This window comes from Gallinula chloropus (genome assembly GCF_964237585.1).
Source record: "Gallinula chloropus genome assembly, chromosome: 14".
NCBI lineage: Eukaryota > Metazoa > Chordata > Aves > Gruiformes > Rallidae > Gallinula > Gallinula chloropus.
This window is the reverse complement of record NC_140099.1, coordinates 10,251,844-10,269,100: the sequence shown is the minus strand read 5'-3', so window position 1 is coordinate 10,269,100 and position 17,257 is coordinate 10,251,844. Positions and strand designations below refer to the sequence as shown.

The 17,257-nt window shown below is 38.6% G+C and overlaps 1 protein-coding gene across 1 annotated transcript in view; it reads left to right on the top strand.

Annotated features, from left to right (window-relative positions):
- Positions 1-6,204: 6,204 nt before the first annotated feature.
- EML1 (EMAP like 1) overlaps positions 6,205-17,257 on the top strand; it is a gene marked incomplete at both ends in the record, with an annotated part of 53,094 nt that continues 42,041 nt past the window's right edge. The window contains 2 exons of the mRNA XM_084270709.1: positions 6,205-6,361; positions 11,350-11,482. Of these exons, the coding sequence (XP_084126835.1) occupies positions 6,205-6,361; positions 11,350-11,482 (290 nt within the window). The remainder of the gene's footprint in view (positions 6,362-11,349; positions 11,483-17,257) is intronic.

The window sequence follows — 17,257 nt, the reverse complement described above, 5'->3', positions numbered from 1 at the left end:
ATGTGATTTCTTGTTCTTCACAATCAGAGCTTTCCTGCTAAAAAACATATATGGCACTTGCATTTTTATCCTATTTTATACACCTTTATAACGAGGCACAGTTAGAGGATTTGACACAGTAAAGGCCATTCCTTTAACATTCAGCTGGTTACCAGTTTTGCTTTCTGAAACTTCACGTAAAGCCACATGGTTTTACAGTTTTAACTGTAGTTAAAGATTTATGTTTGTTTTTTCCCTAACCACACAAAATAACAAGATTAAATAGGATAACATTATTTTGGACTTTAAATCCACTTGCTTCTCACAGTGGAAAGCTCTAATCTGGTCAAATCAGGGTCTAGCAGACCAGTCCAGTATGTACCAGACCTTATGATAAGCTGTTGCCCATATGTGTTGTCATTGTCCCTGGGAGACAAGCCTGGAAAGCTGCTGCTGTGATTCAGGTATGTCAATGTTTTGCATTAGAAAAGTGGATGGAGAAAAGATATTTAGTCTGTACAATACTGTCAGTCCTAATCTTTTAAACAAAGGAGCTTGGCATGGCTTGTCCAAGGAAACTAAACCTGCTGTTTTATTTCCCCCATTGTTCTCTTGCACAGAGAGTCTTTTGGTCTGAAACGACCACTGACATGCTGCAGAAACAGCTACAAGGAGAGTACTTGGTACTTTCCAGATATCACATCTAAGCCTGGCAACACTGTGGTGGCTGCATTCCAGTTTATGTGCCACAGAGAACTGCTTGTGTTCATTTTGTAAGATATTTTCATTTTAAACCTTGGATGGTTGTGTCTCCTGCTAATTCTCATTTTTCTCTCTGTTGCTGTCAATTCAGACAGACTGTATCTATCAAATAGGTTGTCTGGCTGACTTCTGTGCCCCAGACTCAAAGATGCATGAAATGAACCAAAAAGGGAGGACAGGATTTTGAAGATGTGGGAGATGCCTGCCACAGAGGGATTTTTTTCTGCACTGTTAGAGTTTCAAGCTAAACAGATGGCATTGGGAGAGGTGAAGCAGAGAGGTCATTTCAAAGTTAGTGTTAGTGTGACTCCCAGGGAGCTTGAAGAAAATAGTTTAAGTAACTCAATTACTTGCATGAGATCTCACAGATGATGTGGGCAGGAGCAGGGGAGGTTGCCAAATGTGTACCAAGTGACATGTGCCACATCTAACACGTTTGTAGAGTTAGTGGAGTCTGAAAAACACGGGCCTTTGCAATTGGAAAAATGTTTCTGAAAGTTTAGCATCTTCACTGTTCATACCTGATTGCCAGTATGCTGGGTCAAATCCAGTCTATAGCTCGCCCCCTCTAAAGTCATCTGCAGGATTGTGCTTTTTTGTTTGGTTATTTTTAAACGAATGCTGTTCTTAACTTTCTCTCCTTCGGTGTGATGGGCTTTCTCTGCAGCTACCGTGTTCCACCATAGAGCTGGCTGCATGCTGGGAGTGGAGAATTCCTTCCTGCCCATGTTTCCTAAGGCTCTCCTAGCAGTGCTGAACTTCAGAGCGGTTTCCAAGGGATGTAAATACTTGCACCAGTTAATTTCAGAAGTGCAGGGCCTGATGATACACTTAATGATATCTCTTAGTAATGGACAGTATTCCTACCAGCTGAGCTCAGTTCAGGCTTGTTGGCACAATCTGTATCATTATGTGAGAAGAAGGGCATCTCTGTCTGTAGGTGATGCTGCCTTTTCACTGCCATCCTTTGCCATGTTTTCCATCATGTGGGTTATCTTTAATTTTTGCTGGAAACCACTGCTGGCATTTGCTTACAGTTTCTTTTCTGAGTGTCTAAATTCAGGGACAATTCCAGCAAAGACTTTAAAAAGCTGCTTTTAAAGAGCATTATATAGTAGTGTCTGGCAACTACACCCTGATTGTGCTAGGTACTTCATAAACATATAATGCACAGAATATATCCTGAAAAGTTTAGGAAGTACTTTGTGTACAATTTAGTCCTAGTAATTGGTTCTCCAAAGAGACCATGTAGATTGAATAAGCTCAAATTTGTCTTTTGAGATTCAGAACCTAATGTTTCCACAGATTAATCAGCTGCCACCATCTGAGCTGGACATGATAGTCTCAAATTTAAGGTCTGCATAAGGCAGAGGTGGGATATGTTTAAGGAAATAGCTCTTCTGGGGAGAGGGGGGGAGGAAATGCTGAGTCTATTTGAATTTTACTCATTTCCCACAGCATTAATGTACAGTTCAGATTTAGATTTTCCAGTGGATAAAATCTATAGAAAACAGTATGCAACTAAATTTGCTACCTTCTAACTAACAGTGTAAGTATGCCACTTTGCTTTAGCTTGCATACAGTGAAATAGTATTGAAATCTTTCTTGTAAACAGCGTACACGTCCTGTTGTTGGCTCTGACTCAAACGTTTCTTCACATTTGGCTAAATGCAAGTAATAAATTGCTGAAAAACTGGAAGACACTCTGGAAGCAGATTAATCATCTGACTCAGTATTGTCTTTTAGTTTGTTACAAGAAATCTTTCCAATCTATGAGATCATGCATTAGCTGGTTGGAAAATTTAAAGAGAGGCATGAAGAACATTCCCTTGGTTTTGATCCTTTCTCTTTGAAACCTGCAGAATCTCAGCAAAGCATAAATGACACATGATTCTTCTTTCCAAGCTTTACCACAAGTATGTCTTACGAAGAAAAATCAGACATATGAGTTGATACCTCCTCGTTTCATCTAAATTTGGATGTTGTAGGTGGCATTTCTCTCATGAGATAGAGCTTTACATGTTTGAGACTGTGATTTAGACTTGCATGATAATCCATGAAAAGAAAGGATCACTTGTAGAACGTATTTCAGTTCAGATTTCTGAGAACAGGTTGCGTAAATTTCACCTTAAAAGTCCTTTTTCTTCCCATTGATGAAAAAACAGGCAGTGAGTAATTCTAATCTGCTATGGATGCTACCCATATACATGATACAATGTCTGCAAGAGGAAAATGTAGCCCCTGGCTGGACCACCTCAGGATAAAGCAGTTGGTGGCCTCTGTGCTCCCCTGAACCCTCTCTGTGCGAGCTCCCAGAGGATGTGTTTTTTCCATGAGAAAATGTGGCACTAGGTGCTGTAAAATGTATAGTTGCTTTAAATTTAATACTGTCTTGGGAACAGCAATATTAATAAGATGGCTCTACTTGGAATCTAAATTGTGTTCCAAGTGTGTGCTAAACATTTCCTTGCAAGTGCTCTTTGCTGTGAGGATGAGCTGCATGTGGTGGAGGCAGATCACAAGTTCAGCTCACTATGTAGATTTCACTCCTGTGGGCAGAGCAGATGACATCTGTGGTGACTTTGTTGTTGTTTAGTTACTTTGTATCATTAGGTTTTTTACTTTCCCCATACCATACTCCTCTGCTTATTTGTCTGTGTTGAAGTTGCAACTTCCTTGCTCAACATACTGAGATGTAGGAACATTCCATCCTCTACTTGCATAACAAACAGGTTATGCTTATTTTATAATTGAATATTGCCTTCTTCAGAAACCAATTTTATTATATTCTGTTCTATTATCTTTTCAAGCATACTTCATATGCATGCAAAGGGGAGGCAAAGTGTGACTGGACTCAGATCTCATCTTCAGCTGAAATCTTATTGAAAGTTATTACAAATTTTATTCATTTCTGCATCCTTGGAAGGGAACTCCATAAAAAAACCCCAAGTTGTAGGCTGCAGCTAGGATGAGGGTTACGTTCCCCAGGACCAGGAAGAACAGTGACAGCAGAAGGCACAGGCATGCTGTGTCCAGAGAAGGGGTTTGCTGGTGCTTGTTGGTCAGCAAGGATGTGAGAAGAGCCACTGTCACAGCTGGGAGAAGGGGGAAGAAGAAAGAGATGGACATCTTAATAGTTATTGGTGGGATGTATTTCTTATGGGACTGTAAATAAACCAGTGACACTGATGTGTTACTTGAAGATTTATGTTTGGGTACAATCACTGTCTCCATGTACATAAAAAATAGTAAAATTGATGTTTTAATGAGAGTGTTTTCTAACAGCAGCTAGGTGATTTTAACACCCAGCTGATTTGTCCCTGGGTTTCCTTCTCTGCCCTGAATTTGGGCACTGGCTATTTATTGTTGACTGAATTCAGAAGTAAACTTATGCTGTGCCGTATTGAGTTTGGCAGAATGGCTGAAGTTTGAATTTGGCTTGTATTGGTTAAATCAAGCTTTTGATTTGGTTGCCTATTGTCCAGTATGCTAATCCATGTTATTTCCAGCTGAGTTAAAGTGTAAAGTCATTAGAGCAGCGTGGGCCTTTTGTTTGTACAAGGAAAGGTTAAATTCTGCAGGCAGCTCATACTGCTGCCAGCACGGCTGCTAATCTGAGTTTGGGGATTAATTACCTGTACAGCTGCAGGACGGAGTCCTGTGCTGAGCAGAAGTTGGATCAGGCCAAAGTTTGGGAAGCTTGGTCACGGGGAAAGGTTTTTCAGCGTTTTTCAGGGAATTGAGTACTGGTTTAGTTTGTCAGAACTGGGTACTGGTATCACCACTCTGTTCGGCATAATAATATCCTAAGGCTGATATTTAAAATATGCTCTGATGATCCAATAACAGCATTAACAAGAAGTTTAAGATAAATTAGTCTGTAGCCCTTTATGGACTGGCAGTATTGATACAGTTTTTGTTTCTGAGTTGTTTCTAATGCAGCTTTTGGTAACTGCAGATAGCTGTTGGGGGTGGGAGGGGTAAGAAAGCCCAAATGGAGTTTATGGGCAGCTTTTGAAAACAATTTGTATTAGGGTGGTTGGTAGATGAATAGATTTCTTTTCTAATTTTAAATGGAGTTTTTTCCCAGTCCCTCTGATTACAAGTTTGCATGTCTTAACATTTTCAGACATGCTTTAAAATGCATTCAGAATCTGGTGTTTTCCTGTTTGAAACACTTAGTTTATTTTAAAATTCAGCACTAGTTATGATTATGCACAAGCCATTTAATTTTCATTGTATGCCCTTGTACAAAAGAAGTGGAAAACTCTGGTTTGGAGTGGAGGAGAATTAAGTACACAAGAAATGAAAACAAATACCAGCCTTTTCACAAAGAGGGATCAGCAAGAAATACGGGCTGTAGACTCAAATTAGGAATCAGGGACAAGTCAACTGTGATTGCAGATAGTATCAAAAACGGTTATTTATGCTAAAAGTATAACTTCTTAAGCCCTCAAAGTTTATAATCCAATCATCACTTGACTTACATTACTTAAAATGGTCCAATAAGTTAATACCCAACCTTTTCTTAGGTTTCACGTCCACCTAGTTACATAAAACCTCTCAAAAACCTAGATATTTTTCCCATAAGAGATACTAGCTGCCACATCTTTGCCATTGCTTTAGTCTTGCTTTCTTCTTCTTTTGCCTAGCTTAATATTGTAAGAAATTACAATGTTTCTATGCAGTAGGAGCTGGAGTGGAACGAAAGTACTCATTTAGGAAAAATATTCCTAGCTTTGGGTGGAAAGAATGCGTAGCCCTCATCAGGGAGTTGCAGGCTTAAAGCTTCTGTGGGTTATTTCCAAATAATGGGTGAATTGTATGCAAAGTAATGACCCTCTTAAGAATTTGCCAGCTAAGAGCACAGTTTCTGAGTTATGTTTCTATTTCGGTCGGAGGGAATGTTCTCATAAAGCTGCTGGTATAAATTAGGAGTTAGCAGATGGGGTTAGTATCTATTCTCCAGGCTGTGGACAATGCATTGAAAAAATATAAGGCTGTGTGTTGCTTGTGTATGTCTAGTGCACACATTCTCTCCTGTATGTGAGAGAGACAAATCCGGAAGGGTGTGTAGCGTACTGGGAAGTCTGGCTCTCTACCTGAACGCCTGCCAGTGTCAGGCTGTTGTGTTGAGCAGAACAGTGAAGCGTGATGGTTGATCGCTCCCGTTCAGACATGTAGATAATTGATAGTGGGGGCCCAATTAGCAGAAAGCAGCCCTGAAGCCAACCTCATAATCATATCTGACTTAAGTACTTGTCTTTTTATTTTATTTTGATTTCTATTTCTTCCTTCTGGTCACTTAAAAACTTTCTCCCTCAGAAGGTCATCAGGTCTAAGAAAACCTTGTTTTTACCTGCAGCCAGCTACGGAAGGTGTTCCTTAGTGGTTATACATTGCTGATAATGCATCATTTTTTTTCTCTTTCACATAGATGACAGTGCCTCTGCTGCAAGCAGTATGGAGGTAACAGATCGCATTGCCTCTCTGGAGCAACGTGTCCAGATGCAGGAAGATGACATCCAGCTGCTTAAATCTGCCCTTGCTGATGTGGTTCGACGCTTGAATATTACAGAGGAACAGCAGGCCATGCAGAACAAGAAAGGACCTACCAAAGGTTTGCATTTCAGATCTATGTCAAATAGGTAGTGCAATTCAGTGAGTGTTTTGAATGTATTAAAATAGGTTATTCTTTAGGTATTTGACATGCTCAACTTCAACATATCAAACTTAAATAAATGCTGAAATTTAAAGAGAACACACAGTATGCTGAGTGGTCAGATCTGTGAGCCTTCTGCAGTTCCCATGGACCAGTGAACCGTTTCTGTGTTTTTACTGCTTAACCCCCTCCCTGTGTTTAACCATGGCTACTGCTTCCTGACATTTGATCAAGATAATTTTATAAACTCTTTGAGGAATGCATCATCTTCTGTAGGTGAAACTCTTAGGAGTTTTTTGATCAAAAAGATTAATTAAAGTAAAATGTAATTTTATTTGCATTTAAAAATGTCTTAAAAGTCATTGGATGGCACAGGCAGAGTGAAGGACAGAGCTCTGAGCTAGCTAGCACAGAGGTGATGTGATTGAGGAGATGGTGCAGAACCAGCTGCTTGGCCATGATGGAAAGGCAGAGCTGCAGTTGATGCCAGTGGAGGGACAGGTATGACAGGCGCTGCCACTCGCCAGCCTGCTGCTGCAGTGTGCTCTCTCGTGATTCCTGCAGAGCAGGAACAGGTACATACACAGATCAGAAAAGCTGGAGTTGAATATCCAGCACTTTGTGGTAATAAAGTCTTATTAGAACCCGTCCAGTGTTAGTTGCTGTAGTGGTGAGGCTGCAAAAGCCGGGGAGACTGTCTGCAGTTAGCAGGAATTGCGTGACATCTTTTTGGGTAGTGTCAGGAGTAAGAGTTGTGGCAACCTAGATGTGGAAAGAAAGTATGGCTGACTTCACAGGCTCTCTGTCTAAATTAAGAAATTACTTCTTTTGAGGTCCTGGTATGCATTAATATAAATTAAAAACTTAATTCACATCAGAACTATGATATGTAATTATGGATTCATAATTTTCTCAGCTGGAAATTAGGACTTTAATTTCAGTTATATATTCGTGACTTTGCAACAGCTATTTACTTCTAGGCATTGATTTAACAGAATAGATAAGGAACTACTTAATTAATTTGCTGAACTGAGATGTCATGTTTATGATGATGTTTTGTGTCTGGAGATGACAAAAATGATAAAGGGACAGAATTACAGATCCAGGTTAGTTGATTGTATATCATGCTAGTTGTTAGACAGAATATGCAGTAAATGTCTGTGATCTTATTTTCCTGTTCCCTTCCCTTTCTGTTGTATTCTCCTCATTTTGTCTTTGTTTGAGAAAAAAAAATCAAGATTGCCTAAGTTAGTTGTTACTAAAGGCTCCACCGTGATAAAATGTTCCACTAAATCTGGTTGTACAAGGGATTCAGAGGCTTTGCTTTGCCTGTGAAGTAGATATTATCTGATGTGTGGAGGAAGTAAAGTCTAGTAATTGTTACTGAGTCGTAACCAAATCAGTTCTTCTTTCCTGCTGGCTGTACTTAGCAAAATACAGGCCAGTTTTTCATGGATTCTGTGAGCAGAGTTGAAGGAGGTGTCTTCTTGCTTGTGGCAGCCCACTAAAGCCATAGTTCAGTGTACATTAAAGAAAAGCTGCTGTAAGCCTATTCCTCTGCCTTCTGTGGCTGCTTTTTGTTTTGTTTTAAATGTGTAGATGGCATGGATATTTCTTTATGTGTGTGAAATGACAGTGTAAGTTTTACTGTGATAATGCAAATGGAGGATTACAAAGCCAATTGTTCATCCATTACAAATTACTGAAATGAGTCCTGATAATTGCCAATTAAATCCAACTGTTTTCTGGAAATAACTGCTACTGTAATGATTTCTGTAACGAACTTTTTACTGGTACTATATATCAGTTATATCATTAGTGTATGGTCAGCCTTATTAAATGTACTCTGTAACATAAAACAGAATCTGAGGTATCCTGATCCTTTGTTTCTTCCAGCTGTTTTGTCAAGTATGACACATTTTACACTGTGCCTTGTTTTTGCTGCAGTAGGCACAACTACTTGATGACAGATCACATGCAGTTACTTAGCATAAGACTAAGTTGAATTTCAGTATTGGAACAGCTTTATGGAGACATGTGATGGAGTCTGTTAGGAGAGGGGTTTGCTGAGACATGGGTGGAACTGGAGCAGGGACTTCTCATGTTTTGCCACTTGGGCTACACAAGACTCAATTATTATTTTCTTTTCATTAACTGTTTAATGACTAATTGCACATTCAGAATTGTAAAAAGTGAAATTTGAACTCATAAAGTGTCACAAAAATCTCATTCATGGCAACTGGAGTTTGAGGCAGATTGTATTCTGTTGCTTTGATTTGGCCTACAGGTGAAGTGGGTCAGGATTAAAAGGACTTGTTTGTCAGGGGGAGGTTTGTGTCTTTAGAAAACAGGATCCCCTGTGTACAGTTTAAAGTCTGTAATAAGAAACTACATTTTCTGTGTACTTCAGATTTAAAATTGGTTTAAAGATTTCAAGTTTCAGGCTTGCAAGCCTATAATGGAAAAAAGCTTGAGCCTGTTTTCAGTCTTTGTGTGTGTTTTTGTTCTAGATTGGAGCTAGGCAGCTTAAAAGCAGTGTACATCACAGAAAGTGAGCTGCTAATCTTGTCCATTTCTGAAGCTTCTTCACTAATGATATTTTGGGGTTTTGTTTGGGGGTTTGTTTCCCCCCCCTATTTAATTCAACTGCTTGGTGGAGTTCAGTATGGCTTCCTGCCTTTGTTTCACTTGTGTTTGTTGTTCTTTCCTTTTGCAATTATTGGTTTGTTTGTAAACTTAACAGCCCTATTAATCCATAGATCAGAGTATGATTAAAAAAGCTGCTGCTGAGGCTGATAAACATGTCAGTCCTGCTACCACAGGTAAGACCTTGAAGCAACAGAACTTCCAAAATAAACCTTACTGACAAAGCAATAATACCGATGTGTTTGAGTTACTGACTTCTAACAGCAATGACACGTTTGGGGTTGTTTGACTGTTTCAGTTACCAGTGGTGTGAACTAGCTGCTGTAAATTAAACTAAACAGCTCCAGAGTAAATAGGGTGAGTTAATTGAGTAACATATCATTTTTCTGTGTGCTGCATAAGAGTTTTGTAATGGTGTTTTCTATGCTGACTATGAGTTCCACCTTTGAACTTCCAGCTCCAGAAGCAAGGTTTCTGGGTTGGTGCTGGATTTGAAGCAAAACCTCTGTTAAATGTTGCAGGCTGCTGCAGGTTAGGATTTCATAAGGTTTGGAGAGTAAACAGACTCCAGCTAGTTCACTCCAGATACTTCTTAATGGGCATTTCTTTATACAACTTTATACAACAAGGTAAATACTCGAATCGTTTGTTTATTTAACTTCAATTATTGTGCTCATTCATTATCTCAGAACCTCACTGAAGTTTTGAGAGCCACACAAATGTCAGGAAACAAGTCTACAACTGCTCAATAGCTATCTGTGATTTTGCAGTGTGCAGCAGAATGAGTTTTGTGCACACAGGTGATCCACGGTGTTGTAGCAGTTACTCAGAAAACAAGCGGTACAGCGTCCAGCAGGAACCTGTAGGAGGAATTTAATTTGGACGGTCAAATACTCTGGAAGTAAATAGGATCGTGATATCTGAATAACAATAAGAAAAGTAAATAGGAGCATAAGAAACCCAAGAACAGTAAATTTTGGGTGTTTTGTATAAGCTCTAAAATCAGCATTAGTCTGTTAAAATAGATCATGAAAGCCAAGGTGGGGAGGCACTGTAAATTCATTTATCAGTTATTTAGCCTCTCCTTAAAGCTTCCTGTAAAATTGGAGAGCTCTTACTCTTCCTATCCTTGGTTACAATGGTGCCATCTTCTCACCCCATCTGCAGTTACAGGCTCCTCAGTGATCATGGAGAGGATTTCTGTTTTCTTTTTTTTTTTCCTCCTTGACTTGTTTTCATGTCATCCTTCAGCCTTCTAGGCCTAATAAGCTTTATTCCTTATGGGTTGTTCTCTAAATTTCTCCCCTCTGAACAAATACATGATGAATGCATGACAAGCAAGTAGGTACTTTAAGAAAGTTTCAAGACAAAGTTTCTGATGAAACTTGCATTCCTTTTTTAATTACTGCTTTTTAGATTATTTATTATCAGCAGACTTTTTTCAAAGAGCATTTCACTGGTATTGTCTCTGCTGTGCTCTCCAAGTTCAGTGAAATTTTATCTTGTGTTCCTTAAGTGACTTGGGACTGCTGCCTTCTCTCGGGTGTTCTTTGAATCCAGGGACTTTTGGCATCTTTGCAAAGCTGGCTGATGATACAGGGTTCTGTCAGATTTTAAGTGGCATATGCAGCTTTCTTCCCTGCTGTAGGGAGAGCACTGGTCACGTTTGTGTCTGTGTTTCAGGGCACGGTCCACTGTAGTTCTCATGTTCGTACTCATGGCTTGTGGTTTTAACCAGTGTTTGTTTTTTGTAACTAATTTCTAACCTACTTGAATGAAACTTATCCATTATATTGATATTAATTATAGGTGTGACATGTATGTCACTTCTTGAGCCAACGTTTGATCAGAAGAACATAGATAATGTCAGCTCATTAAGTCCACTGTTTTGTTGATTTCAGTTCTTTTTCTGGCTAATGGGTAAATAATTTTTATCAAACACAAGCCCAGGTTCTTTAAAACAAAGGATTTTTTTGAGGAATAACGATTTCTTAATAGATTATTTGCTTGTGGAAAACCCAGAAGAATATTGCAGGGAAAACGCAGGAATTTCTGGGATGGCAACCTATCTTCATTTCTAGCACTCCTCTCTGAGTGCTCTCCAGGTGGGCAAGAGATGGATGCTCTCTTAAGAGAGTGGGATTGGTTTGGGTGACCGCGACTACCATTGTAGCTGTCCTTGAACTAGGACAGAATTTTACAGGTGAGGCAGGTTATAGAATTGTGCACTTCCAATGTTGTTTGCTGGGGTAAAAAAGAAAAGAAAATGAAAACAATGATTTCATCTGCCTGTTTTACAGCAAGACCGCTGGTACAAACCCTGCCTTTAAGGACTACTGTCAATAATGGAACTGTGTTACCAAAGAAACCAAGTGGCTCTTTACCTTCCCCATCAGGAACCAGAAAGGAGACTGTATCACCAGCAGCAAAAAGGTATGTGTCTATCAGAAACATAGTCATTACATTGAGGAAATAGTGTATCTCCTCTCTTAAGCTTCTAGCTCTGTAGTTTTTCTTACTTGCAAAGCAATAGTCTAAACATTTACTTCAGAAAGGAGAGATGGATTTAATTCTAAGAGGCTTTAAACTTACTGGGTCCAATTAGAAAGAATATTCAAAGACTGTACAGTGCTTGGGCTACTGGTTTGTGTTATTTTTCTTTCTGCTACAGTCTAGCATATGGAGAAGAAAGCATTTGAAGTAGTGCAAGGATTCTTTTAGTAGCTAGTAGAAAATACAGTCTGTAAAGAGACAGTGCTAAGGTTACATATCAGTATGTAACCCTTGGTGGTTTTCTCCCAGTAAAAATTATTATGGAAACTGCATGTGCAATTTAGAAGCATCTCAGGGAGGAAGAAAATCCTATGCCCAGCACATACCTATGCAAGTGAAAACATCCCTCTTCAAATACCTTACTGCTAGTTTAAATCCTTTTAAAAATGACTGCTCCATCTCAGTTTGCTCTGTGGGAGCTGTTTTTTAGTGGGCTGCATCTTTTAGACATCTCGGTTATGGATGGAGGCGCGATGGATCGCGTGCAGCAATTTAAGTTACATGTGGCTGTTGTTGTGGTGCCAGCCTGCTGCTTGGCTTGCCTCTAAAAGATGATACTGTGTGAGAGGGGCTTTTTACATGGCTTTTGTTGTGTGTCATCCTCAGCTTTTTCTAGGGATGGTGCTGTCAGCTCTGAGGAGGGCAAGTTGAGGAGATGAGAGCATTAACCTGCTAAGATCTGAGGCCTCTTTTGTAGAGAGATTTTTTTTTTTTTCCCTTAAAGGGGAGATGGTGACTAAGAATATGCCTGTCTTTCTTACTGTGTTCAAGGGACTGATTTTCCACCAGGTTTTGTTATTGTAGAGAAGCTATGGGATGCACAATTAAAATTGGAAAAAACTAATTTGATTCAGTGTTGCACAAATTACCCCCTGTGAGGCAAATAATATATAAACTGTTCTATTGCTGGAATTATGTTATCAGAATTTTCAAAATGGGTGAAAGATCCTTCCTTTAAAAAAGCAAATATATTTGTGCTTAAAAAGGAGTACTGCTTTGCTGAATTTGAAAAGAAATCTGTTCCTTACAGATTATTTTTTCTGGGTAATTCCCTTAATTTCATTCTCCCTAATAATGTTTCAAGCGGTAATTATAAAACACATGAGCGAGCACGAGTGCAGGTCAAGATCATACCCGTGCTTTAGCTATTCTGAGAGCCTTTTGCATAATTCAGGTGGTCCAACGGGTATTTCCTGCAACCTGTAGACATTATCCTAGCTGAGGATCCCTGTAGAGAAGTGACACCCTACAGCCCTTCCGTCTGTTGTCAGGATACCTTCAGTGCCAGTGGGAAAGTCTTGCAGGAGCATTTTATAACTGTCTTGGTTCCTATCTGAAAGTCTTCCACAGGATAAGTGTTTTAAGGTCCTTTTTTATTATGCTTTATTCTGCCTCCTGGCTGAAGGTGATAAACTGGAGTAGTTTTAAATAGGCAGTATGAAAATATGTATTCAGCTTGGGAAAATAAAAATACACCTGGGCAGTTTTACTGTTACAGATGGACACTGTGCTTAGGAGAGCAGGGTTAGTTCATGTCTTGAAAAAAGCAGTTATAAATCCAGGTGCTGTGAAATTCCTATTCTCTTCAAATGCTCTAAAATTCTGTATTGATTGTCTTTAATATGCAAGTTCTGGTCTTTAACTCGTATTTTTTTATTGAATTGTATTAAACTGTATTTCCATGCCATGCCTCTAAATAATACAAGAGGAAGAGTGGAGTGGTAAGGACCTCACCAATGAATTTCTGTACAAACCCATTTTTAAGTAAATTATTTTCTACTCTTATAATTTGATAATCAACCTTAAAATAACTGGTGGGATATCATAGTGTTGTGGTGAATCATGCTCCAAATATTCAGTAATCAAAGATGATGTATTAAATGTTCCAAAGAGCTTTCTTGCAAACAGTCAAGCAGATGAATTCATTATGCATTCATTAAAATGAACTCATTCATGCTTTGTATTTGTACTGGGTCCTTTTCCCTTCAGGAACTCTTATGTGTGTATGTGTGAAACAGTAGTGGAAATAAATCGGCAAGATCATATAATTTCCCTTTTTTTGTATTTTAAAGGGGTGGGAATTGTTTATGTTAAAAGGTTGACTCGATGTTGAACAGTTTATAAATGGTGTGTAACTTTAAATAATATTTTTTAGTTCTGATTTCTGCTAAGCAGTCAAGTTGTTGTTTTGTAGTTCACTTTTCATATAAACTGATTCCAAAACTGGTGCTACTTGGTAGGGTAGGTATTCTTCAGTCCAGCATACAGTAATGTGGCATAGCAGCTCTGAATAGTATTAAGTGTTTACAGATGTTTTAAAACTTAATTTCTGCCAGGATACTTTTAATAGCTGTCCTATATAACATAGATGCACACTTGAAAAAATTGAGAATTTTCAAAATACCAAGAAGGTAAAATTTGAAAAGTGAAAAAAAGAAAAAATGATAAACTTCTAAACCTTTGGTCTGCTGTTGAGAATTACAAATATCAGCTGGGATTACTGTAGTGGAAAATATAATCAATTTTTTTTTTTTTTTTGGTTGCCTGTCACCATGCTTCAAGAGAGGAAAATATCCAGATGTATGGAGTTCTTCCCAAATGTTTTACTGAGCAGCCTTCTGAAAAGGGGGTTTACAGTAAATGCATTCTGATTCCTTCATTCTCTGGTACTTTCACCACTTAGGAAGTGTGTGGTATCCAGCTGAAATGACATCGGTCTGTCCCTTGAAATGTTTGTCATGCATATTTATATAAATACATGCAAATAATCTCCATGGGGACCAAGTGTGCATCCCATGCGTTCCACTGCTTAGAAATAGATGTACTTACTGACATGTCTGCACACACAATCTCATTTCTTACAATAGCTGTATTTAAATGTGTTGGTTAACTCATTTGAACCCGCGGGTTGGTATGCTGCTTATCTGCCTTGCTGGATTGCCAAGGAGATGCGGTTCAGAGTTCACTACATTTTCTGATTTCCCTTTTAATATTTGAAATGGAAATGACTTCTGGCAGGAATATAAAACTGGAGGTAATAAAAAAGGCTCGAGGCTGAAAGGGTGGAGCTAGCAGGCTTTTATTTGAGTTCTGCCACATATTCTCTCAATGACCTTATGCAAATCATTTAACCTCTATGCATATTGGTTTTCCATATGTAAAATGTGTATCTCTGGATATCAGTAGGTTGTTATAGGGCCTAACGTGATAATTAGATCCAGATCTTGCAAAGTATTGAGTAACCTCAATTGACTCTGACTTCAATTAGAATTGAGGGCACCAAACCCTCTTCAGCATTCTGGTCTCGTGTAGTCAGCACCCAGTTATCCTGAGGAAGGAATGAAATAACCTGAATAGAGCAAAAGCACAAATATAAACCACAGGTCAGTCGGGTTACTAAATACATGGTAATAACACACGGCAAGATAGAAAGCCTGGTGGTACTGGGACCAGACTGGTCCCTCACCAAAACTGGGGTGATGGGGTGCCATGGGAGCACAGCTGGGCGGCTTCCAGCTGCAAGCCAGCTAATGCTGAAGTGATTTTGTCATGTGCTGGATAATCACCTGACAGAGACCATCAAGAATTGCCTGCCCTTGTAAAGTGCTTCAAAGTCATCTTTGCAAAAAGCCTTTGCGTAGAGGGTTTGATTTTAAAATTAATGTATTTACTACTTTTATGCTGGGGAAGTGTGGAAGCTATTCTGGGTACCAGCTTTTTGAACAGCTGTGGTTTTATTCTGAACTTTCTGCATAGCATAATGATTTGAAATGTTCGTTCAGAATAAGATTAGTTTAGTGTATCTTGAGCAGAACTTTCCCTTCCCCCTGCACTCTTCCTTTCAGATGTAATGTGGCTTGAAGTTCCCTTCTTAACACTACGTTTGTCTTTGGAATTTGGCCAGCGCACAGTAGTAATGTTTTGTGTTCCCTATTAAATTGTTGGGGTTTGTGACTCATCTAGGATAGCTTTGTTTCCAAGAGTTGGGGTGTGGGGGGGATGTGAAAAAAGAAAGTAAGGGAGGAGAATGCAGACAGTACCTTTCCCAGTAGGGATGCTGCTGCAGGCTGCGGACTAGCACATACTTTGCCTTTCAAAAGCAGACAATCAGTCATTCTTTCTCCCCCAGCAGATTGTGAAGTATTACAATGGTGCAAAACTCTGACAATGGAGATCAAAAGGAAGAAGCTGGAACAAAGAAAACATAAAGAGCTTTGTTTGTAGGGAGAATAAAATACTTTAATATGATAAATTCTTGTTCTTCTAAACTCTAAACACATGGCCCCTAGGAAATTGTTCAGTCGGCTGGAATTAATGTTCTGTGTTCTGTTCTGGGAGTGAGGATGGTTTGTAACTGGTGCACATGCAAACCCTGTATTGAACATTCAATTAAGTCTTCTATTTAACACTTGACTCTCAAAGAAAATGTTTTAAAATAAACTGAATATGAATTTAAAATGAAATTTCTCTCCATTGAACCTTGAGTGGCAAAACTATTATGCCACTTCACTATATCTCTAACAATTAAAGTTATTAGTGCATTTTGCTCAAAGGCATAATGAAATTAAAGTCATATGTTATTCTTGAATTTATTCTAATTGATTTAAATGAGGGTCAGAAAGAGTGCTAGACAAGTTTGAAAATGTTATTAATATCATCAGTTACTGTCCAACAGCATTATGTGCATTTTTAATTTATTTTATTAAAAAGCTTTAATCCCCCCCAATTTTGATATTTCAATATCTATCTTTTTTTAAAATTTTGGCCAGATTTGTTTATCTTGATTCATTAATGCAACCATCTGAAACACTCATGCTATGTATGGAGTGATGTATGTATGTATATATGGGGATTTATTTTTTTGTCTTTACTGTTGCTTTTTTAATAGTCTTTGTCTTCTAGCTGGATCATCTGTCTTGTTTCTTCAGATAGCTTCTTTGATTTTCTTTCTTTATTTTTTTGAGTCACTGTAGAAATGGTCAGTGTATTGGAGCATTGCTGAGATTTTTGTCATTCAAAGATACATTGGTGTTTTTAAATGTATGGTTTGCAATGATCAAACATCTGAGTCGATAAGCGCTGTGTTGTTTACTCACGTGACTTCATATCTTGAAAGCATGCAATTATGTCTTCTGATGTAAGTTTGTTTTAAATGTCTTGTTTCCACATTTTACTGTTGCATTCACTTTTTATTCTGCTTTGTTCACGCACTTCTCAATCTGGATTAAGCAGGTCTGTGAGCCTTCTCAATGCATGCAAACTGAAAAAGCCTGCTCTAAGGTGAGGGATCCTTTCTAGCTTTGTAGTGTTGAAGCTCAGTTGTTTTTCCTTTCTGTTTCGGTTCAACACGTAAAAAGTGGCTGGTTTAGTACAAGCATTAACATGGTAGAACTGTAATTACTATTCCCATTTTTTTAACAAAGTACATGTTTAAACTTTCTCATCATGCACGAGTGCATTGCAACACTAGACTATAACAATTTCAGTTATCATATCTCCATTATCTCATGCTAACAAAATTTCTCTTGTGGGGGTGTTTCATTACACCACATTGCTGCCTTAAGTTAAAAATTGTGTTACTGAATGTTACCTTTTGAAATCATTGAAAATGCTGTCCTCTCCTACCACTAATGTGGAATCCAGTTATTCTCTTAC